Source organism: Caretta caretta, chromosome 6 (assembly GCF_965140235.1).
Source record: "Caretta caretta isolate rCarCar2 chromosome 6, rCarCar1.hap1, whole genome shotgun sequence".
Classification (NCBI taxonomy): Eukaryota; Metazoa; Chordata; order Testudines; family Cheloniidae; genus Caretta; species Caretta caretta.
Genome location: NC_134211.1, coordinates 107624828 through 107649765, shown reverse-complemented (window position 1 = coordinate 107649765; position 24938 = coordinate 107624828). Strand labels below are relative to the sequence as shown.

Sequence of the window (24938 nt, the reverse complement as noted above, 5' to 3'; positions counted from 1 at the left end):
TGCAGTACAGCAAGACAAACTAGTAAACCTGAAGGCAAACAGAATAGATACATTCTCACTCTTAATGCTAATGGAACCCCACACAGGGTTACAGGCCTGACTATCCATCTCTGGACAATATTCTCAGTGAAGTCAATGGAAGCCTTGCCAAAGTAAGGACAGCAGGACCAGGGTTTGCTTTTTTCAGGTTGCAGCATGAATCTATTTTTGTAATGAACATTGTAGTAGCGACGGAAGAGGTTATAAACTTAGAGCCTGATGGATCTTCATTCAACAGGACAGCACGAGAATGAATGTTTGCAGGGTTAGGCCCCTGATCCATTTCTCAAGGCTCTTCTCCTGTCCACATCTAAATTTCTTTTAAAGACTCACTTCTGCCATTCTGCCTACAGGGAACTAAATTGACATATATAAACTGTCGTTCCTCTTCCCTGAGCCTCTGCCTGTCACTAGACTGTGACTTCTTTGGAGCAAGGATCACTCATTCTTGAGTGTTTGGAAAGCATAAAGATAATAAAATTAATAATATTCAGTGATCTCATAAAACTGTCATTTTGAGGTCCTACTCCAGATTATAAACTTTATAAACCAGTCCTCCTTTGTCCTACATGCAAAACTTCAATTACCTTTGCACTGTAGGTGCAGAGCAACAGCAGAATCAGATTAGCTAACTCAGAAGCCATAAAACATTTTTAATAAGAAAAATATAGCTGTGCTTAAAAATAGTGCAGTTAATGTGTTTGGCCTGTGCCTTAATTCCGTATATTAAGCAATGAAACACCAACATTTATGAAACCAAAACCTTACACTGCCTTCAATGATGCCTTGTTTTAGAAGAATAGGATGCTCCAATTCATTATAATGCAAACTTTTAAAATGCAGAAGATTATTACATGCAAAATGTATTATTTTAAAATAATACTGAATGCACTTCAGACATTTCCTAATTTACTGTGCATATTTTGGTTTGGCATATACAGTAATTAAAAAGTTATCTTATATAGTGTCTCATACAAATGTATCTCAGGATGTTGCACAATTATTACACATTTCTATCTACCTAAGGTATTTATAGGGTCCCTCATTACCATAGTATCTGGGCTCCTCATAATATTTAATTAATTTATCCTCACAACACCCTGTGAAGTAGAAATGTGGTATTAATTCCCATTTTACAGATAGGGAACTGAGGCACAGAGAGGCTAAGTGACCTGTCCAAGGTCACACAGGAAGTCAGTGGCAAAGCTGGGACTTGAAATGAGGTCTCCCAAGCCCTAAACTAGTACCCCTGAACCATCCTTTCTCTGAATTTTGTGCCTATAAGAGTAATAAATAATAACAGATACTATAGCTGTAGAATTATATGACACTTCAGGGTAGTTGAAGGAGATACTGAAAGGCACTGAGAAGAGAGAACAGGTAGATTTTAGGAGGACATTTTAAAAGAGACAGATAAAACAGATGCAGTCAAAACAGAGCTATAGAGAGGCTGTCTATGAGGGCAATAGCACAGAAGAAAGCCCTTTCATATCAATGTGTGTGAGACTGTGGGGAGGGAAGGAAAAGAAGTGTGTGCTAGATCAGCATATGAAGTGGCAAGTAAGGTGGTTTTCAGAGTTTCTGCTTTAAGACTGATGAATTAAAATATTATTTTCTAATAACTTTAAATGTGCTGAGCTGATGAGCCCAAAATGTGCTCATAACAGTGTGATTATAGGAAGAGCACGGCAAATTCAAATAAATGCAACTGTATTTATTTCATTCCAAAAGATACATATTTATTTGAATGCACAACACCACAGGAATGCAACATCACTCAGCTAAGCATGTTGGGCCAAATTAATCTTTGGTGTAACATCGCTGACTTGATTTATATTGACTTCAGTGACATTCCAGTAGGGATGAATTTGACTCAGACAGTGCAGAACTTGAATGTGTGGTCAAGGTTTCTCTTGCTCCTTTTTCTTTCTTACGCAGCTGTCAAACCAAGGAAATTAAATGCAAAAAACTTTATGCAACATTATAGTTATATCTTTAGATGTTCAATGGTTAGGAAATTCAATTTTTTTCCAGGGCAATTGTAATTCATCTACATTGAACATGTATCTTTTATACCTTAATACATACCTGTGCAAAAAGAAGCAGCTACAATTACTCTTGGGGAAAGGGTTTTGAATTTTCTGATCTTTGTACATTAAAATAAAATCTCAGTTATAAATTGATGGCCTTTTTCCCCTTTAAAGTTACAGCATAAAGAGACTAGGACTTACTTCATATAAAATTAGAATGAAAGAGCAATATTAAGCCAAATAAATCTTGTTTATTGTGTTAGCAGGCCTTTAAAAATGCATGAAATTTTCTTTGAAATCTTAAATAATTTTGACAGATAAATGTGCATACAATACCTTTCAGAACTATGGTCCAAAGTATTCATGTCATCAGGAGAAATTCTGAACTCACTTATTCGGATTCTCTCTTCAAAATGAACTTCAACTGAATAGTAGACATACACTTTACCATTAAATTTGAATTTAGGATGGAAGACAATACCTAGAAAACCCCTCTCGTCTCCTTCCCAAGGTGAGGTAAGTACGGCTTCGCTGATGTTCAGAAATGGCTTTTCCAGCCTTGACCGATCTGGGAGGTAGGTCCAAACTAAACCAACTTGTTCGGCAATGAAAAATCTGTGAGTTCCATCATGTGCATGCACCATAGCAACAGGATTCCGCAGACCATTAGCTACCTCTACTAGGCACAACTGGAGACAGCCCTCTGAATTGGCAGTCATGAACCCAAGGTTTTGATTAAGATTCTGATTTACCAGCAGGCGAGGGAAACAATAGTCCACATCATCAAGTGACAAATAGTGGCAGAACTTTGCCATATTGTTTTCCAGGGCCAATAATTCTTTGTCCATAGAGAGATAGCGAAACATGGACCTGCATTTTTGCCACACCTGCTCACAGTATTCTTGGCAAAGTCCTGCCACTGTCCGCAAGGGAGTGGAAGGATCCTCAGCATCATACAAGTGAGCAGCATAGGGGGAGCATTCCTACGGAAAGAGCGGAAACCTCAGTCACTTCAAAATGTGGCCGAAAAAATTTCACCAAAATATGAAACGTCATTTTATCACAACATGCATGTGACTCACTGTGCAAATATATTTACATACGTAAAGATCTCAGACCTTTGAAAACGATTCATCCCAACAATCGAGGTAATAACCTCAAGTACAGATGGTGGGAGCCAGGTTTCAATGAGAGTTCTCAAATGTGGATTCAGGTATTCAAGCCTGAGTGACAACACAAAAAAACTGGACCCAGGCTCATGGGTATGCTTAGTGTATATCACGCCAACGTCCTAACAGAGGAAAAGTGAAGTTTTGTGTTACAGGCTCTATTGTCCAAAGATAGAGAGTCACCATCACTCTACTCCAGTGTAATGCTGGAGCAACTGCATTGAAATCTTGGAGTCACACCTGTAACTATAAAACTGTACCAACACAGAAGAATCAGGTCCCAAAATTTCCACATTGAAAGAAGCAGCAACTGAGCCATCGCTTTCTATAGCTTCCATTCCTCTTCAGCGGATAAAGGCATGCACTGCTGTAACAGCTACATAGAGTGAGGGCCACAGGTCTGTGAGCACAGACTACATCTGAATACCCAACTACTTGACTAGCGAGTGCAAATGCATCTTGAGACTATTAAACTAGATTGTAAACTCTTAGGGTATAGAGACTATTCATGCTATGAGTAGGGCTGTACCAAATTCACAGCCATGAAAAAAAACTACAGTCTGTGAAATCTGCTCTCCCCCCGTGAAATCTGGTCTTTTGTGTGCTTTTACCCTAATCTATACAGATTTCACTGGGGCTCCTGACCCAAAAGGGAGTTGCAGGGGCATCGCCAGGTTATTTTAGGGGGGTTGCAGTATTACCACGCTTACTTCTGCGCTGCCTTCAGAGCTGGGCGGCCAGAGAGCGGCGACTGTTGGCCAGGATCCAAGCTCTGAAGGCAGCACCCCACCAGCAGCAGTGCAGAAGTAAGGGTGGCAATACCATACCATGCCACCCTTAGTTCTGCGCTGCTGCCTTCTGAGCTGGGCGGCTGGAGAATGGTGCCTGTTGACCGAAGGCCCAGCTCAGCAGGCAGCAGCTCTGCCTTCAGAGCTGGGCTCCTGGCCAGCAGCTGCCGCGCTCCAGCTGCCCAGCTCTGACAGTAGCACTGCTGCCAGCAACAGCGCAGAAGTAAGGGTAGCAGTACCACAATCCCCCTGCAATAACCTGGCCCCTCCCAACTCCTTTTTGGGTCAGGACCCTTGCAATTACAACACGGTGAAATTTCAGATTTAAATAGTTGAAATCATGAAATTTATGATTTTTAAAATCCTATGACTGCAAAATTGACCAAAATGGACCATGAATTTGGTAGGGCCCCAGCTCTGAGATGTTACAGCGCCTATCATGAAAGGGTTCCAATCCAAATTGGGCCCTTTGGTAGCTACTGCAACACAAATAAACAACAGTTTATGAAGATGCCCTGCTTAAGAACTGAATCAAATTCATATAAGGGTTATCTATCATGAACACATTTTCTTGACATAAGAAGTCACTTAAATCCAGAAAATTACTTGTCTCTTACAAACTGACCAAAACACCCAATTCTCTTGGTTTTCAGGTGTTTTTTCTTGTCAAGTAATAATATATTACTTTCCACTTCTGATGCACCTTCCAGCCAAAGATATTAAAGTGCTCTATAACAATGCAATAAGCCTCAGTTGGTAAGGATTTTTAATTACAAGTGATAGATAAGTAAATTGAGAAAAAGAGAGGAAGAATGATTTATCACATATCACTAAGCCAGTCTGTGGTATAGCTGGGAAAAGAAACCAACTCTCTTGAATAAATCTGTGCTTTAATTATAGGGCCACACGTCTCCTAAGCAAAATGGGCTTAATTTAAAAAAAACAACATACAGATTAGGTCATTAGTCAATGATGAAAAGAAAAAACATCCAAGATACCTATATTTAAATTAGCTGGTAAATATACACAATTGTACTACACACAATATTTCATTTTTATAATAGTTCTGGCATCTCCCATAATAAAGCAAGGGACTATGTAACAGATCTGGTTAGTGTATAATAAGATTTATTATGTCAACCTATTCATTGCAAAATGAAGGTTATTATGCTGATTGCCCTTCAAATGAACAGCAATTAATGTGAAAAAAAGGAGATTCAATGAGACAAAACACCAAAAGTGCATCCACAGATTGAGTAACTGCACACCAATTCACTTATGCAAATGTAAAAGTGTGGAAGGCATAGCAGATAAGCTGGCATATTTCCTAGTGCATTTGTTGTGGCCATGATTGAAAATTTGGTCTTAAAAGTCAAACCTTAATACAAAACAGCAAGAGAATTCCAACTTAAAACTATTATAGCATTCATACTGGCCACACATGCATAGCTCACATTGACATCAATGGAGTTTCACACGCGTATGGAGAAGAAAACAAACTCATGTTAAATGCTGTAGTACATATGGTTCTCTGACAGGGTATCTCAAACCAGGCGGTCATCTTACACTCCATATGCACCAGACACCAATATTTTGGTTTCAATACAGGAGATAAAAATGGCATAGAAGCATGAATGCCTAATTCCTTTGTTACTGTGTTTGATCCTTAGGGCTTGTCTATACGACCTGCTCGATCGACGGGCGGCAATCGATCCAGCGGGGATCGAAGATGCGATAAATCGACCGCTGAGCGCTCTCTTGTTGACTCTGGTACTCCACCAGGGCGAGAAGCACAGGTGGAGTCGACGGGGGAGCGTAAGCCGTTGACTTACCACAGATCTAAGTATGTCAACTTCAGCTACATTATTCATTTCGCTGAAGTTGCGTAACTTAGATTGATTCCCCACCCACAGCGTAGACCAGGCCTTAGTCTTAAGTCAGTATTAATAACAGAAGATATTGTGGATAACCTTATATGCAAGTCATAACACATCTGTGGTGCCATTTGTATACACACAGTAACATCCCATTGGAAGTGATGTACAAAAGATTAACGACCAGCCAGATTCTGCATTGAACCATGTTTCTGTAGTATTTTCCACTACTAAAATGCTCAAAGTTGGGAGACCTTCTGATTCTGAATCCGAAACACAAGAAGCCTGATCTTGAAATTCTTTGCTTGTGAATCAAGTGGTGCATCCAACCCCTAATGCTACTTTATTTGTTGTGTTTAGTTATAACGTTGACTGACTTTGCACTGAATTCATGGCACAGCATGACCAGCAGATCTAAATTCTCTTCTACAAATTACAAGCTACACTGTTTTATTAATGCTTTTAATTGAACTCTTCTAGGTCTTGATCCAGAGCACATGGAAGCTAGTGGACAAGACTGGGCAGGCCAATATCGTGATAAGAATTGAAAGAAACACTGTCACTAATTTAAGTAGCTGGCTGGATATGTCTCAGTTATTTAGGCAGCAAACTTACAGAGTTACAAAAAATATTTACCTAAGGATTGACATTAATTGCAACAATTAGAATCAGGATTTGGTACTCAGATCCAGCAATGATTTACCTGTGGTATCAGTCTGGCAGTTCTGATGCAAGTTTTAAGAAAAGTGTTCTACTTTCCACTTAACCTTTGATATTTCTTATCAATTTCAACCTAGGAAGCACAATACTCTTACTTTTAATAATTATATACTTATTTAGGAGGTTGTAGTTTAATGGGAATCAAAGCCTTTGCCCTCCATCTCTTTACAAAAGTTTTCAGCAGGCTGTACCCATACATGTAATTATTTTCACTTTATATAGTTTGTCCTCAGCCCCTTCCTTGCTGCTTTGCAGCACTAAAGCAGCCTTAACTGGTCCCTTGAAAATTTCACCTGCGATGGAAAGCTTTTGAACAGCATAAAGCAGGGATTGGCAAACTTTGGAACGCAGCCTGTCAGGGAAATCCGCTGGTGGGCCGGGACCATTTGTTTACCTGCAGCATCCACAGGTTCGGCTGATCACAGCTCCCACTGTCTCGGTTCGGAAGGGAACGGGTAGCAGGGGGTGCAGTGTCACCTGGCCAAGTGGGCGCTGCGGGAAGGGGAGAGGAAGCAGGGGGTGCGGTGTCTCCAGGCCGAGCGGGCCGTGCGGGAAGGGGAAGCGGAAAGGGAGCAGGGGGTGCGGTGTCACCTGGTCAAGCGGGCCCTGCGGGAAGGGGAAGCGGAAAGGGAGCAGGGGGCCTGGTGTCACCGGGCCGAGCGGGCGCTGCGGGAAGGGGAGCAGGAAGTGCGGTGTCTCTGGGCCGAGCGGGCGCTGCGGGAAGGGGAGCAGGAAGTGCGGTGTCTCTGGGCCGAGCGGGCGCTGCGGGAAGGGGAGCAGGAAGTGCGGTGTCTCTGGGCCGAGCGGGCGCTGCGGGAAGGGGAGCAGGAAGTGCGGTGTCTCTGGGCCGAGCGGGCGCTGCGGGAAGGGGAGAGGAGCAGGGGGCGCGGTGTCACCTGGACGAGTGGGCGCTGCGGGAAGGGGAGGGGAGCAGGGGGCGCGGGGTCACCGGGCAGAGCGGGCGCTGCGGGAAGGGGAGGGGAGCAGGGGGCGCGGGGTCACCGGGCAGAGCGGGCGCTGCGGGAAGGGGAGGGGAGCAGGGGGCGCGGGGTCACCGGGCAGAGCGGGCGCTGCGGGAAGGGGAGGGGAGCAGGGGGCGCGGGGTCACCGGGCAGAGCGGGCGCTGCGGGAAGGGGAGGGGAGCAGGGGGCGCGGGGTCACCGGGCAGAGCGGGCGCTGCGGGAAGGGGAGAGGAGCAGGGGGCGCGGGGTCACCGGGCAGAGCGGGCGCTGCGGGAAGGGGAGGGGAGCAGGGGGCGCGGGGTCACCGGGCAGAGCGGGCGCTGCGGGAAGGGGAGGGGAGCAGGGGGCGCGGGGTCACCGGGCAGAGCGGGCGCTGCGGGAAGGGGAGGGGAGCAGGGGGCGCGGGGTCACCGGGCAGAGCGGGCGCTGCGGGAAGGGGAGCAGGGGGCGCGGGGTCACCTGGCAGAGCAGGTCCTGCAGGTGGCTGGCGCAGGCGGCGTAGTCAGGCTGGGCCAGGCGGCCGCTCAGGCTGTAGTACCGCTCCATCAGCGCCCGGTCCTGCTTCATGTCGCAGCAGCCGAAGTCCGAGTACTGCACGCAGAAGTCGAGCGGCTGCGGCGGCCTGAAGGGCGGCTTGAAGTCCAGGCACTGCGGGTGGGGTCGCACCTGGCCTAGCCCGGCCAGCAGCAGCAGCAGCAGCAGCGCCAGGAGCGGGGGCCGCGGCCCCGGCCCGGCCCCCCCGGGACCCGGCGCCGGCCTGCCATGTGCCATGCTGGGCGCTGGGCTCAGTGCGGCCGGCAGCCTGGCCCCCGCCCGCTCCCTCGCCCCGCCAGGGCGGGCTCGGGTTATGCAATCCCCCGGGCCGCCCCTTTGGCTGCACGTCGCCCGGCCGCTCCCACCCCTCCGGCGCTCGGGGCAGCCTGGCTGCGCCGGAACCCAGCGGGCCGGCAGAGGCGATTCGCCGGCGGCTGGGGCGGGAGCTGGCCGGTCCCGCTCTCTCCTGCTAACGGTGCCCTAGGGCCGGGGGCCCCGGCGTCAGGCTGAAGCGCCGCCCCGGCTCTGGGCAGAGCCAAGAGCAGCTGCAGGGAAGGAAGCGCACGTAGAAGAAGCAATTTTCGCAAAGAAATATGGGCTGCGGCTCCCGGGGGGGCAGCTCCACATCGCTCAGGGCTGTGAGCAGTTCACCCCCCAGCCTATGGCGACACATAAAACCCCACAGAGACATAGGTGCTGCTGCGGCCCTTCCGATACTACAGCCACCGGCGGGGTTCTCCCAACACCACCTCCACAAGAGGCCATGGCTAGGAGAATTCCTCACTGCAGCTGGCACTGTCTACACCAGGGACTCAGTCAGTTTAGCTACATGGGGATTTTTCACACCCCTGCCCAACAGAGCTGGGTCAATCTGATTTTGTCCTGTTGTCCAGCCCTAAGAGATGTATTTAGGTCAATTTAACCCCCAGAGTAGACACCGCAAGGTGGATGGAAGAATTCTAGCTACTGCCTTTCGGGGAGGTGGATTAACTACAGCAATGGAAAAAGCCCTTCTGTCACTGAAGCGAGTGTCTATGCCACAGGTTGCTAACCCTCCCAGATTGGCCTTCTGGAATCGGCCTCAATCTCCCAGAGCAATCTGGGAGATTTTAATAGGCCAAAAGTCCAGTTGGTGGGGCTAAGGCAGGCTTCCTACCTGCCCTGGTTCGGCGCGTGGCTCCCTGAAGCAGCTGGCATGTTCCTGCGGCTCCTAGGCGCAGGGTCAATCAAGGAGGCTCTGCATGCAGCCCCGCCCAGAGCACTGGCTCTGCAGCTCCCATTGACTGGGAACCACAGCCAATGGGAGCTGCAGGGGTGGGGCCTCCAGGCAGGGGCAGCGTGCCGGGCCGCCTGGCAACCCCTGAGCCAAAGTTCCTGGCCTGCCGGCCTGGCCAGAACCCACACACCAGCTCTGAGCCCCTTCCCGCACCCAAACTCCCTCCCAGAGCCTGTGTCCCGCACCTCCTCCTGCACCCCAACCCACTGCTCCAGGCTCAGCCTAGAGCCCCCTCCCACATTCTGAACCCCTCAGCTCCAACCCAGAGCCCGCACCCAACCCCTGGGAGTGCAAGTGAGTGAGGGTGGGGGAGAGTGAGCGATGGAGGGAGGGGGATGGAGCGAGAAGGGCTGGGGCAGACGTGTGGCCTAGGGCTGGGGCAAGGGCGTTTGTGTTTGTGCGATTAGACAGTTGGCAACCCTAGTTACAGCAGCGCAGCTGCAGCACTGTAGCAGAGCCACTGTGGCGTGTTTAGTACAGACATAGGCCTGGTCTACACTAAAAAGTTAGGCTGACCCAGCTACATCGCTGAGGGATGTGAAAAATCCACACTCCCGAGTGACGCAGTTAAGTCAACCTCAGTCCCCAGTATAGACAGCATTAGGTCAACAGAAGAATTCTGTCGACCTAGCTACCTTCTCTTGGGGAGGTGGATTACCTACACCGATGGAAGGATTTCTCCTCTCAGTGTATAAGTACTGTCTCCACTGAAGCGCTACAGTGGCACAGCTGCAGACTTGCTGCTGCAGCGTTTCAAGTGTAGACAAGCCTAAAGTGATTTAGGAGACTAGTTCAGAAGTGACGTAGGCATGTGAGCCAAGGTCTATAGCACTTTTCAGAATGGGACTCATCCTCTTAAGTCACTTCAGAGCTACTGAAAGTTTTACCCACTGTCCAGAGTCTTGGAGAAGGGCAAAGTTTTGTCACATATAGAACATTAGATGTGGTTATATTATATCCTGCAAAGTTGGGTGGGTGGGAGAGCATGGGGGGAAATTGATAGACATCAGTCAGAGAGCATATAGATCTATAATGGAGCATAAAGACTTTTGAAAAGTCTGGGGTGGAGGGCGATTGCCCCCCTTGCTGCATAGCGAATGGTGCCTCTGGAGCTAGTGAGAATGGTTTTGCTGAAACATTTTTTTCAGTGAATAATGGCTTTTGGGCCAAAACAAAATTTTTCATTTTGATTTGAAGTTTTCCATAAAAAATTTCCAGTAAACTTTTTTCAGTTAAAATTTTTGGTTTTCAAAAGTAGGAAAATTGTTTGAGTTTTTTTAATTGAAAAACCAAAACATTTTTGTGGGAAATCTTAGAGTACTTTTTCCTGAAATTTCCCATTAAAAATAATTGGCATTTTTTTAATCAGCTCTACTATAGACTAAACAGAGAGAGAAGAACTTCCAAAAATGAAGGGCAGGAAAATTTTGGAAGCAATATTTCTTTAAAACCCTCATGGGATTCTTCTCAATTTGATCCAAAAAATTTTCCCCTTCTCTGTAACATGAGAAATTCTGGGAGGACTGGTTTGATTTTGGTAAAGTTAGCAGTGGGGTTTTGAAAATTGGGCTTATAATGGGAAGCTATGTGCAACCTTCACTTTGAGGGGACTGGGGCCCTTCATAAGAACCACTTAGAAGATCTGATTTGAATAGACCATGTACAGTGGAAATAATTATATATGTCAGGTTTCAGAGTAACAGCCGTGTTAGTCTGTATTCGCAAAAAGAAAAGGAGTACTTGTGGCACCTTAGAGACTAACCAATTTATTTGAGCATAAGCTTTCGTGAGCTACAGCTCACTTCATCGGATGCATACTGTGGAAACTGCAGAAGACATTATATACACAGAGACCATGAAACAATACCTCCTCCCACCCCACTCTCCTGCTGGTAATAGCTTATCTAAAGTGATCACTCTCCTTACAATGTGTATGATAATCAAGTTGGGCCATTTCCAGCACAAATCCAGGTTTTTTCACCCCCCCCCCTCCAAAAACCACACACACAAACTCACTCTCCTGCTGGTAATAGCTTATCCAAAGAGACCACTCTCCTTACAATGTGTATGAAAATCAAGGTGGGCCATTTCCAGCACAAATCCAGGTTTTCTCAAACCCCCCCCCCCCCCAAAAAAAAAACAACCAACCATATACACACACAAACTCACTCTCCTGCTGGTAATAGCTTATCCAAAGTGACCACTCTCCCTACAATGTGCATGATAATCAAGGTGGGCCATTTCCAGCACAAATCCAGGTTTTCTCACCCCCCCCACACACACAAACTCACTCTCCTGCTGGCAAGAGCTCATCCAAACTGACCACTCTCCTTACAATGTGTATGATAATCAAGGTGGGCCATTTCCAGCATAAATCCAAGTTTAACAATACAGTTCTGTGGTGACCTAGAATCCTATTTTCGACGTCTCCGACTCAAGGAATATTTCCAAAATACCTCTGAACAACATACTAATCCACAGAGGCCTCCCTACCAACATTACAAAAAGACGGATTCTAGGTGGACTCCTCCTGAAAGTCGAAACAGCAGACTGGACTTCTACATAGAGTGCTTCTGCCGACGTGCACGGGCTGAAATTGTGGAAAAGCAGCATCACTTGCCCCATAACCTCAGCCGTGCAGAACACAATGTCATCCACAGCCTCAGAAACAACTCTGACATCATAATCAAAAAGGCTGACAAAGGAAGTGCTGTTGTCATCATGAATAGGTCGGAATATGAACAAGAGGCTGCTCGGCAGCTCTCCAACACCACTTTCTACAAGCCATTACCCTATGATCCCACTGAGAGTTACCAAAAGCAACTACAGCATTTGCTCAAGAAACTTCCTGAAAAAGCACAAGATCAAATCCGCCCAGACACACCCCTAGAACCCTGACCTGGGATATTCTATCTACTACCCAAGATCCATAAACCTGGAAATCCTGGGCGCCCCATTATCTCAGGCATTGGCGCCCTGACAGCAGGATTGTCTGGCTATGTAGACTCCCTCCTCAGACCCTACACTACCAGCACTACCAGCTACCTTCGAGACACCACTGACTTCCTGAGGAAACTACAATCCATCGGTGATCTTCCTGATAACACCATCCTGGCCACTATGGATGTAGAAGCCCTCTACACCAACATTCCACACAAAGATGGACTACAAGCCGTCAAGAACACTATCCCCGATAATGTCACGGCTAACCTGGTGGCTGAACTTTGTGACTTTGTCCTTACCCAAAACTATTTTACATTTGGGGACAATGTATACCTTCAGATCAGCGGCACTGCTATGGGTACCCGCATGGCCCCACAGTATGCCAACATTTTTATGGCTGACTTAGAACAACGCTTCCTCAACTCTCGTCCCCTAACGCCCCTACTCTACTTGCGCTATATTGATGACATCTTCATCATGTGGACCCATGGAAAAGAAGCCCTTGAGGAATTCCACCATGATTTCAACAATTTCCATCCCACCATCAACCTCAGCCTGGTCCAGTCCACACAAGAGATCCACTTGCTGGACACTACAGTGCTAATAAACAATGGTCACATAAACACCACCTTATACCGGAAACCTACTGACCGCTATTCCTACCTACATGCCTCCAGCTTTCACCCTGACCACACCACACGATCCATCGTCTACAGCCAAGCTCTGCGATACAACCGCATTTCCTCCAACCCCTCAGACAGAGACAAACACCTACAAGATCTCTATCAAGCATTCTTACAACTATAATACCCACCTGCGGAAGTGAAGAAACAGATTGATAGAGCCAGAAGGGTTCCCAGAAGTCACCTGCTACAGGACAGGCCTAACAAAGAAAATAACAGAACGCCACTAGCCGTCACCTTTAGCCCCCAACTAAAACCCGTCCAACGCATTATTAAGGATCTGAAGGATGACCCAACACTCTCACAAATCTTGGGAGACAGGCCAGTCCTTGCCTACATACAGCCCCCCAACCTGAAGCAAATACTCACCAACAACCACATACCACACAACAGAACCACTAACCCAGGAACCTATCCTTGCAACAAAGCCCGTTGACAACTGTGCCCACATATCTATTCAGGGGACACATCACAGGGCCTAATAACATCAGCCACACTATCAGAGGTTCGTTCACCTGCACATCCACCAATGTGATATATACTATCATGTGCCAGCAATGCCCCTCTGCCATGTACATTGGTCAAACTGGACAGTCTCTACGCAAAAGAATAAATGGACACAAATCAGATGTCAAGAATTATAACATTCATAAACCAGTCGGAGAACACTTCAATCTCTCTGGTCATGCAATTACAGACATGAAGGTCGCTATCTTACAACAGAAAAACTTCAAATCCAGACTCCAGCGAGAAACTGCTGAATTGGAATTCATTTGCAAATTGGATACTATTAATTTAGGCTTAAATAGAGACTGGGAGTGGCTAAGTCATTATGCAAGGTAGCCTATTTCCCCTTGTTTTTTCCTACCCTCCCCCCGACGTTCTGGTTAAACTTGGATTTATGCTGGAAATGGCCCACCTTGATTATCATGCACATTGTAGGGAGAGTGGTCACTTTGGATAAGCTATTACCAGCAGGAGAGTGAGTTTGTGTGTGTGGTTTTTGGAGGGGGGGGTGAAAAAACCTGGATTTGTGCTGGAAATGGCCCAACTTGATTATCATACACATTGTAAGGAGAGTGATCACTTTAGATAAGCTATTACCAGCAGGAGAGTGGGGTGGGAGGAGGTATTGTTTCATGGTCTCTGTGTATATAATGTCTTCTGCAGTTTCCACAGTATGCATCCAATGAAGTGAGCTGTAGCTCACGAAAGCTTATGCTCAAATAAATTGGTTAATTATATATGTGTATTTACAGTATAATGAACATTTTGGAAAAGTGATGGGAAGTCTTGAGTCTGGTTCTAGTTGTACTGCAGCCTGCTAACTACATACACATACAACGTAAACATTACAGTATTGTCAGGTTTCAGAGTAGCAGCCGTGTTAGTCTGTATTTGCAAAAAGAAAAGGAGTACTTGTGGCACCTTAGAGACTAACAAATTTATTTGAGCATAAGCTTTCGTGAGCTACAGGTCACTGCATCGGATGCATTCAGTGGAAAATACAGTGGGGAGATTTATATACCTAGAGAACATGGAACAATGGGTGTTACCATACACACTGTAACCACAGTGATCACTTAAGGTGAGCTATTACCAGCAGGAGAGCCACGGGGTTGGGCGGGGGGGGAACCTTTTGTAGTGATAATCAAGGTGGGCCATTTCTAGCAGTTGACAAGTCTGAGGAACAGTGGGGGGTTGCGGGGTGGAATAAAGAAGGGGAAATAGTTTTACTTTGTGTAATGACCCATACACTCCCAGTCTCTATTCAAGCCTAAGTTAATTGTATCCAGTTTGCAAATTAATTCCACTTCAGCAGTCTCTCGTTGGAATCTGTTTTTGAAGTTTTTTTGTTGAAGAATTGCCACTTTTAGGTCTGTAATCGAGTGACAAAAGAGATTGAAGTGTTCTCCAACTGCTTTTTGAATGTTATAATTCTTCACGTCTGATTTGTGTCCATTTATTCTTTTACGTAGAGACTGTCCCGTTTGACCAATGTACATGGCAGAGGGGCATTGCTGGCACATGATGGCATATATCACATTGGTAGATGTGCAGGTGAATGAGCCTCTGATGGTGTGGCTGATGTGATTAGGCCCTATGATGGTGTCCCCTGAATAGATATGTGGACACAGTTGTCAACGGGCTTTGTTGCAAGGATAGGTTCCTGGGTTAGTGGTTCTGTTGTGTGGTATGTGGTTGTTGGTGAGTATTTGCTTCAGGTTGGGAGGCTGTCTGTAAGCAAGGACTGGCCTGTCTCTCAAGATCTGTGAGAGTGATGGGTCGTCCTTCAGGATAGGCTGTAGATCCTTAATAATGCGTTGGAGGTTTTAGTTGGGGGCTAAAGGTGACGGCTAGTGGCGTTCTGTTATTTTCTTTGTTAGGCCTGTCCTGTAGCAGGTGACTTCTGGGAACCCTTCTGGCTCTGTCAATCTGTTTCTTCACTTCAGCAGGTGGGTATTGTAGTTGTAAGAATGCTTGATAGAGATTTTGTAGGTGTCTGTCAAAAAGCAGTCAGAGAACACTTCAATCTCTTTGGTCACTCGATTACAGACCTAAAAGTTGCAATTCTTCAACAAAAAAACTTCAAAAACAGACTCCAATGAGAGACTGCTGAATTGGAATTAATTTGCAAACTGGATACAATTAACTTAGGCTTGAATAGAGACTGGGAGTGTATGGGTCATTACACAAAGTAAAACTATTTCCCCTTGTTTATTCCACCCCTCCACCCCCCACTGTTCCTCAGACGTTCTTGTCAACTGCTAGAAATGGCCCACCTTGATTATCACTACAAAAGGTTCCCCCCCCCCCCCCCCGCCCCAGCCCCCGGCTCTCCTGCTGGTAATAGCTCACCTTAAGTGATCACAGTGTGTATGGTAACACCCATTGTTTCATGTTCTCTATGTATATAAATCTCCCCACTGTATTTTCCACTGAATGCATCCGATGAAGTGAGCTTTATCTCACGAAAGCTTATGCTCAAATAAATTTGTTAGTCTCTAAGGTGGCACAAGTACTCCTTTTCTTATAACAGTATTGTGTTGCTTTAGATTGAAATTGATAAGAAATATAAAAATTTTAAATGGAAATTAGGGCACTTGTCTACAAAGTTGTATCAGGACTGCCAAACTGATACCATAGTTAAACAGACCATTGTGAGTGCCCATCTTGATTCCAGATCTTTAAGTTAATATATTTCCTTAACATTTTCTAAACCACTCTCTAAAGTACATTGTTGCAGCATAATTTATTTGGTCAACTATTTAAACTGGTAAAGGTGAGCTTTTTATTCTGTTAATAATATAAAACTTCAGTCACAAAAAGAATAAATCAGAGTAATAGTGTAATTTGGAAAGAAGTTATTTAGATTATGACTTCAGCTTCATTTGGTGTAGTCAGTGAAGACTCAGAGTGAACAATATATAATAATAATAATTAGCACTGATGTGACTTGTTACAGGCCATGTTAAGAGTGAGACATATTTAGAAGCAAGAAAATTCAGGATCAATGCAGCTAGTGTTTTTACTGTAACTAACTTCTACATTCTTTGGTATTATAAGGTCAGACTTTGATCTGGCCTAGCTTTGTGCAACACTAGATGCAGTTGAGATGGTGCACAAGGTGGCTTTTATACCATATGTTTGTGGTTCCCACATACAGGGACCCTGGTCTGGATCCTGATTTGGTCTGGACCCTGCCTGAAGACTGCTCTAACTTAGCATGCCTATCTGTGTCCAAAGGGCCTTTTCTGACAGCCAGGGATAGCACCTTTGACATGCTCTTTTCCCTGATGATACTACACCAAGGGTGAGGTTCCCACTGTATGCTACCCAGGGATTCCCCCTATGCAAGGGAATCCCAAGTTAGCTAGTTATACCAGCTTCCCAGCAGTTTTGCACCACCATTGTGGGAAAAAGATTCTGACCCAGAGGATCCAGTCTCACACTTCCCACCTATAGGCATTTGATATGTATTACTGGGAAATATTTACTTCAGAGATTGGGTTAAATACAATATTTAGATGGCAATTTTTAGTACATCATATTTTATGTCATATTGTTTGTATAAAGCCTCCAAGGTGCATTATAATTTTTGCTGTTAAATACTATTATCCACATTTCAGTGTGATAAGTTAATATTAAAATCTAGAAAACCCATTAAAAACAAAAGAATTTGGAGATAAGCTGCCATGCTATTTTTAACTCCCACTTTGATACAAAAGTACTGCTATATAGTGCATACGGAGTATAAGATCACTGCTTGGTTTTAGAGACCCTGTCAGAAGACCATATGCACTATAGCATTTAATAGGAGATTTTTTTTCTTCTCCATATGCGTGTGTAACTACTGCTAATGCCAATGAGAGCTATGCATATGTGTGGTAGTCTTAACTTAGAATAAAGACAAATTTTCATCCATGACCCCAATAGAGGCAAACACAAACATGCCACCTCATCCATCGCACCTGCAAAACCTTCTATTTGCATGTATAAATAGGTAATTAGGTATGCAATTATCCAGTCCCAGGTTTTGGAAGCACAACTGGTTTCCATCCATTTTTTCCATTTTGTGGTTAAAAATTGGGTTTGTGTTTCAGATTTTAATAGCTTTTTAATAGATTTTAAACACATTAGTTACTGTTGTAATGTAAATTATCATAATAACAGTGCTTAATATGCAAAGAAAGGGTTGCAGTAACAAAGCTTACTGTATAGTATCAAGATTTATGACAGCACGTGGCTTATTATGGCCGCTATGCAACATATTGAACTTGTAACGAAAATGAAATGCAGTGCATAATCAGCAGCTCATTTTCAAATGTAAGTATTTTGGGTGTTTGTTTAGCATTACAAAATGGCATAACCTAGATTAGGGAAGAGCTCCGTTCTGAATTATTTATTTTTAAATGAAGACAATTTTGGTTTAATGGAAATGTGGTCTAATAGATAAGCCACAGGACTTGGAGTCAACATACCTAGATTTTATTGGCGCCCTGCTGTAGCCTTTTGTGTGGCTGTAACCAAGTGGCCACTTTTGAAAGTGTTGAAAAAAATTTAGAGTTCAGTAGATGGATGGAATATTGGCACACATTCACAATGCTTTTACAGCATTCAAAACTGAATGGGATCTGAATTTGCTTGGTACCTCAGTGTTCAAGAGTGGTTTAGATAAAAAGAAATGAGCTTTTGCAGTAGATAGTTATCCAGTACTAGCAGCCAGTCTGTAAACCCCAGCACTGGAATAGATAACAGTCAGGAATTAAATACGTTGACACAAATGCTTGTGGAAGATTAGGCCCTGCCTGAACACACTATGTTTGATCTTTCTAACCCCTGCTGTCTGTCATTATTTCCTGAGCATTATGTTTCCTTTGTTTACTGAGGTAAGGCAAGTTTTATAAAAACAACACACAAATGAGAATGAGGCAAAGGATTAATTTTAATCTAATGTGATCTGCCAACATAGAAGTTGGTAATTTATTCCAGCATACCACAGGGATCCGGTTAGATTTTAGCAGTCTACATAAACAACTGGAAAGACATAATAAGTCCCTGAAAAGATGCTAGAAAGGCAGTTTTGCAACACTTACAATGAACAGATTTCTTCTTCTTTAAGCATCACCCTGGGCTTGATTCAGCAACACATTTAGGCACTTAACTTTAATCAGGAGCTGAAATCCTGTTGACTTTAAACACAGGAGTAGTCCCATTAAAGTTAAGGAGCTGCTTAAGAACATTGCTTACTCAGGGCCTAAATGAAGAGGGTGGAATATGCACTACTGACGCTCTTATGGCATCTTGTATCTTTGAGAAGAAACTGTTACATCTATAAAATGGGGATAATGATACTGACCTCCCTTGTGAAACACTTTCAGAGCTACTGATTAAGAGTGCTATATAAGAGGTAGGTGTTAAAAAAAGCCTTATGTTAATGTCTATTTTGATTTTTAAGGAAAAAGAGCAAGGACCAAATCTTGGCAGTAGGCCCGAAATCCAGCACAGGTGCTCTGACAGAGGGTTCAGTGAAAGAGCAATGTCTCAAGGCATGTTGACATGGCTCATTATGCTGCAGAATGCTATTTACTGCTGCTGTGTTTATGACCAGAGTGCTCATTGCTAGTGGAGCTGTGTGTCAGCCATGTCTCCTACTCTGTTCTGATGCAGCGTCAACTGCTTTAGCAAAACCCTTCTGGTAGCATATTTCTGTGCTCTGTGTCACAGTAAATTTTTGTACAAGACACCGGGACAGACTTCTAGCTGGTGTAAATCAGTATAGCTCTATTGTATTCCTGTGTACCATGGCAGGGATCCAACATTCCTGCCTGGTGCATGCTTGTGGCCTGATGATCCACTTTCGTACCCACCATTCTTATGCTTCTGCATATGTTCTGGCAGGACAGAGACCATAGTTTTGCAGATATTCAGCATCTTTTTGCTTCACATAAATTGCCACCTCCATAGGAGGATTTTCCAGACATGAGGCCTGAGGAGCACATGTGGGGGATAATATTCGTTGCAGGTAATGCCTACATAACAATGTTATTCTCTTATCAGCTCACACAGTGATAAAAACCTTTGGAGATGTTCACAAACAATGAGTGGCATTCCCGCCCAGCTAAAAGGAATGGAATAATACATAACCCCCTATTAATTATGTTGTCTATTGCATAGCATGTGGGGGTTTTAGTTAGTATGTTTGCAAGTGAAAAATAAAGAGATTGAAGTGTAAAGTCTTTTAAAAAGTGATTTAGTGATTTTATGTAATGTATGACTGCTTTGCATTACATACCCTTGGCAAAATTAAATTTTTTTGTCATTTTGATGGATAATGTCAATTTCAGTTTTCACAGTTGCAGGAAGTTAGGGTGAGGGCCACAATAGCTACTTAGTGACAGACAAGATGCAAAAAGTTAAAGCTTTAACCTTTAAAAATACAAATTCTCAATATATTGTCAAAATATACAAAGTAATTTTCCTTAAATCAAACTCTAATAAGTTCTCAAACACAATTTTTCTTGCTTTGTCTATCTGTAAATTTCTATTAGTCAATGGAAATATTTGTTGGTTTGTGTGTGGAGGGAGAAATTGAGGTTTACTGACATTTACCAATAAAAATCTAATCTTTTCAAGCCTAATTATGTATAACTATAAAGTTTTTCTATAACACAGAATAGACCAAAATACATGCTCACTGAACTGTGCAAACAAGCCTTCTCCTGCCTAACGATGATCTACAACAAAATAAGATATGCCTTACTATGTAAGAGGAATAATGCATTATGTGTCTCCTTAGGGTGGCAGGTGAAAAAGCTCATTTACCAGAACACATAGCTTCTATAATTCTTCTTTGTATGGCTGATGTAGATGTAGAGCAATAATTATAATTTTACACTTAGGTGGTTAAGCCAGATAATTGCATCAGGAGTAGCCAGAGTGTATCACTGTGATGCCTCCTTCATATTTGTGAATCGGGCATTGGATCGTTATATGCTCCATGGTCTGTTCTGGGTGACCACAGTCGCACACTGGAAAGTTTTTAAATTTTCCATTTGTGCAGCAAGTATCTGCATTTGCCATGGTTTGTGCTGATGCGGTTTAAGGTCGCCCTGAGTTTCACGGACGCTCAAAGCCAGGGATCTTCTGCATCGGGTCGGTTTGTTTGTAACTTCTTGTGAATTCCATTCAGCTTTCCATGCTTCATCAGGGTTGAAGTCACATTGTCAAAGGTTAAGTTGGACATCAACAAGTCGAGCGTGGCTACTTCTGGCCAACACTGGTGCACAGTACTCAGCTATGGAGTACACGAGGGCCATCACTGATGGACGTAGCACTGATACTGATGCTCCCTGGTAGAGCTGTGACATGTTTGCCAAATTTTGGTGTGATCACATCCAGGGGTGTAGTTCAGCCACAGCTCTAGTTAAACAGTGAGTAAGGCACCTTTTTTCGGTCAAGCGTACGTTTAAAAAAAAAAAAAACAAGACTTTTTCAAATGGAATAAAACAAGTATCAACCAGCGCTGCCATTACTCCTCCTTTGCTATAAGCATAAGGAACTGCAGGCAGCTTGTTCAGATGTTTTCCATTAGCTGAAAATGGAAAATATAGTTAATAAAACCACAACTTGAAAAAATTCCCCAAATTAATTGCAGTGGAGGGTCCTACTGCAGTGCGTTATGGCAACTGCTCCAAATCAAAGAGAAAGATTGCAAATCTTGGATTCTGGCTTTGCTGGGCGTGGAATGCCATCTCCTGGCCTTTTTCAGAGCTAAGAAGCCTTCAGCCTGCTATTCATAAGTGAAAATATATGGGGATCAGTTGCTTCTCTTCCAGGGACAAACCCATGGAAGAGAAGAAAAGAACTTACAGAAGTCCACGTGGTCAACTCCACAGTGTTCTTTCCTTTGGAAGGAGGGGTTAACAGACCCACAAAGAGGCATAGCCTCTTATGTATACACAGTGCTAGGATCCACAGGGAATCCTGATCCAACTAGACAGATCTTGGAACATCTATGCTTCTTCCAGGGTTTGCTCAGTTCTGGCAGCATGACTGATTTAGTAGCTATACGGCCTTTAGTTTGCCAACCCACTACAGTGTTGTTCTGAAACATGCAAAGAACATTAACTTCCAAGAGCACATGTAAATTTGCAGTTTCTTTTGAGAGGCATAATATCCAAAGGGGGCCAGGGTCGCATGCTCCTTTATAGGCCCTCCTCCACTTCTTCCACACTTCCTGGACCAAATTTTGTATAAATAGCAGGCATTTGTTCTCCTTCACTCAGCCAAGGAGAGCTTTTGGCTCTAGGAATCCAAAGGATGCAGTAAATCCTGGTGAACATGTCCCTTCCCTTGTGGAAGATTATCAAGCATTATTCATAGTAACAGCTAGTGCAAAATTAGTTTGAAAACATAATACTGACTGACTTTGAACAGGCTTACAGCCTTGTCAAAGACAACTATGCACGCTACAAGCAGAGCCACATGGAGTTCTGGGCATAGATTTGCAATGCCTTCTTATAGTGATACAAAACAGCTGATTTAAGAATCCCCACACGGAACATGGAGAACTAGACAATCCACGCTAGTTTAAGGGCCTGACCCAGCTCCCATTGAAGTTAATGGCTAAGGACCAGATTTCCAAAGGTATCTAGACACCCAAAGATGCAGATAAGCACTAATGTGCTTTTTAAATCCCCCCATTTCCTTTCCTCATTCCATAAGCATTCCTTATGTTTTATCAGGATTAAGCCTCAGCCATCTTGCCATTCTACAAGCTCATTGTCCACTGACCCCAATATCTGCTGAGCACAGCTGGAGGCAGGGAGCTGCAAAGGAGCATTTCTCCTATCTTGGCCCTGGGGTTGCTCTAAAGTGTGCCAGCTGTCCATGTAACTCCTCCAGAGTTACCCCCTCATAGCCTGGGACAGTCCTAAACCACCCCATCTCAGTTTCCTTCTCTCCAGGGCTCCTTAAGAACGCCACACAATTCAGGGTATTCAAAAAACAAGATTCCCTTTCTGAAGTCTGATTTATTAAGTCCTTACACAGTTTCAAGTGGCCCTCCCGTTATTCTCATCTCGTTCCACCCAGACTGGCAACAAAGTCTTTCCAAACAAATGAGACTCAAACCAAAATCTTTTTAATAGTTCTTCCTCCACAGCATTTTTGCTGGAATGTAGTCTTCCCGCGTCCCTCCAAGCTCAGAGATCAGATCACACCACAAGGAAACAGAGTTCCCCTACCAGGTCTCCTACAGGAACACACTTGTTCTTGTTAGGCGGTGGTGGTGCTGCTACCATCCCCTATTCCTCCCCAGGCCTCTTCCTATCTACCCTGGAAGCCTGAGTGAGTCATATGACCTGTCAGTCACATCACATGCCCCTCATTTTCCCAATCTGGGGAGGAGAGTTGGCTGTGTCACAGGTGGGGCTGAGACTCATCTCCTTTTAAAGGGCCAACAGCCATTTGACAGGCTAGCTGGGAACTACCAAAGTGCAACAGGCACTCTGCATTCCCCTTCATTACAAACACTTTTATTTTTTTTAACATTTCCCACAGTTGCTTCCAATCATGTAGCTCCACTGGTGCTACTGATAGTGGGAGCACTAGTGTAGAGCAGACACCAGTGTTTTCATGGCTGTGCAATTTAACTCTGTGCATAGCAGTTGTAGATGACATTGTGGTAAAAACACTGCTGACCTGTCTCCTGCTGTTGCTGCAAGACTTGGAGCTGTATGGGTGGTAGCAAGGGAAGGAAGGTTTAAAGGAAGAAAGTCTGATGTGGGCAAGCCTTTCTCTATCAGAATTGTTGTACATAGACTTGGGATTGGTTTACACATGTAACCGTATGAACTTCTGGCTTTGGTTTACTAAGGAAGGATGGGCCAGAGGTTAGAGTGCTAGTTTGAAACTACAGAGACCTGGGATTCAAGTCTCTGTTGTGCTCCAGACTTCTTTTGGGACCCTGGGCAAGTCATTTAGCCTCTCTGCACCTCAGTGTCCCATTTGTAAAATGTGGATAATAGCACTCCCCTACTACACAGGGCATTGTGAGGATAAATACATTAAAGATAATGACGTGTTCAGATGCTCTGGTAATAGGGGGCAGGTAAGTACCAAAGATAGATAGATTTCTCTTACACTGAAGTAAAATGTGGGTTATTCAGTTTGGACACTAACAGTTTATACATTTTAAAAGTGCAATCAAGGAGAAACAAAGCATTTACAATCATGACAATGTAGTAAATGTAACTACAAATAGCAACCAGTGATGTATCATGCAACTCACTTGGACCATGTGAAAGGCTTCTAGAAATGGAAAAAAATCTTTTTTTACAGTGATGCTTGTTGCCCTTTAAAAAACAGCCAGATGAGACTCTTTCTACCCATAGGGTTCTCATGCACTGACAGCTACATTAACCTTTGCTGATAAGCGCTTCTCTTTCTTGTAAAATCAGCTAGTGAGTCCATAATTCTTCCAGACTTTAAAATGGTTACTATCAAATCAAGATGTACTAAATGCAAAACCAAACTACTCATGCCTTACAGTTACTATTTGTTTTGTTAGTGCTACACTGAGATTACTTTAGATGTTGGTATATGATGATGGCTAGGCTTCTGTCCATTTTAGCTAATATTGCAGAATACATCTGAATGCATGAAATGCAGCCATTTGTTACTGTGACTGTCTAGGCATTTATACCATGCTCATCGTTATGTTGTCTGCACAGCGAACAACTTATCAGAGCACAAGTAATACAATATATGCTTTGATTATTTTATATTATGTCTATTGGTTTTAAAACAATGCTACAAAATTACTCACACACCATTCCCCTTCCCATGATGTCTCCCTATCTATCTCATATCCTTCTTGTTTGCAAATATGTGATTTCCTTTATATGAGAGAGAAATTCCTCCCTTATAAGAGGAATTCTTCTTTTTTCCCCATAAATGCAGTAAATGAGATGCTCATATGAAGCTATTTCTGCCATCTTATAGTATCAAGCTTTTAAAATTGGGATAGAGGCGATTTTCCACCTTCTCAGGATCAAGCTCTGTACACAACCAAGGGCAATTTAAAAGACTTTGTAGCCTAATTAAAACAGATGGCAAATATAATTTTGATGCAGTCAGTGGTTTCTGATTCCATAATATCTCTATAACATTTATAATAGTTGACCAGACATTTCTAATATTAGGACATTGTCAAATAATGTATGTCAAGCTACCATGCTGGCTATTCACTATCAAAATACATCCTTGTTCAGGAGACCAGATGCAGGAATCCACTATGTGATTGGTATCGTTTAAGTTGTTGTAAATATATTTTAGACTCATGAACAGATTTTATAATCTAACCCAATATATTTTATCACTGTCTCTCATTTAGGGCCCTGCTCCTGCTAATGGG

General features: G+C 43.9%; 1 protein-coding gene across 2 annotated transcripts in view; it reads right to left on the bottom strand.

Moving 5' to 3' along the window:
• The window catches only part of HHIPL1 (HHIP like 1), a 32113-nt gene extending 23483 nt beyond the window's left edge, over nucleotides 1-8630 (bottom strand). Inside the window, exons 1-2 of one of the 2 annotated variants that reach the window (XM_048855468.2) lie at nucleotides 8042-8630; nucleotides 2406-3052 (exon numbers count right to left, since the gene is read on the bottom strand). In XM_048855468.2, coding sequence (XP_048711425.2) covers nucleotides 2406-3052; nucleotides 8042-8353 — 959 coding nt within the window. In that variant the 5' untranslated portion in view covers nucleotides 8354-8630. Of the gene's footprint in view, nucleotides 1-2405; nucleotides 3053-7014; nucleotides 7370-8041 lie in introns of those variants that run through there. The other variant, XM_075129866.1, reaches the window with a different exon arrangement.
• Nucleotides 8631-24938: the final 16308 nt, after the last annotated feature.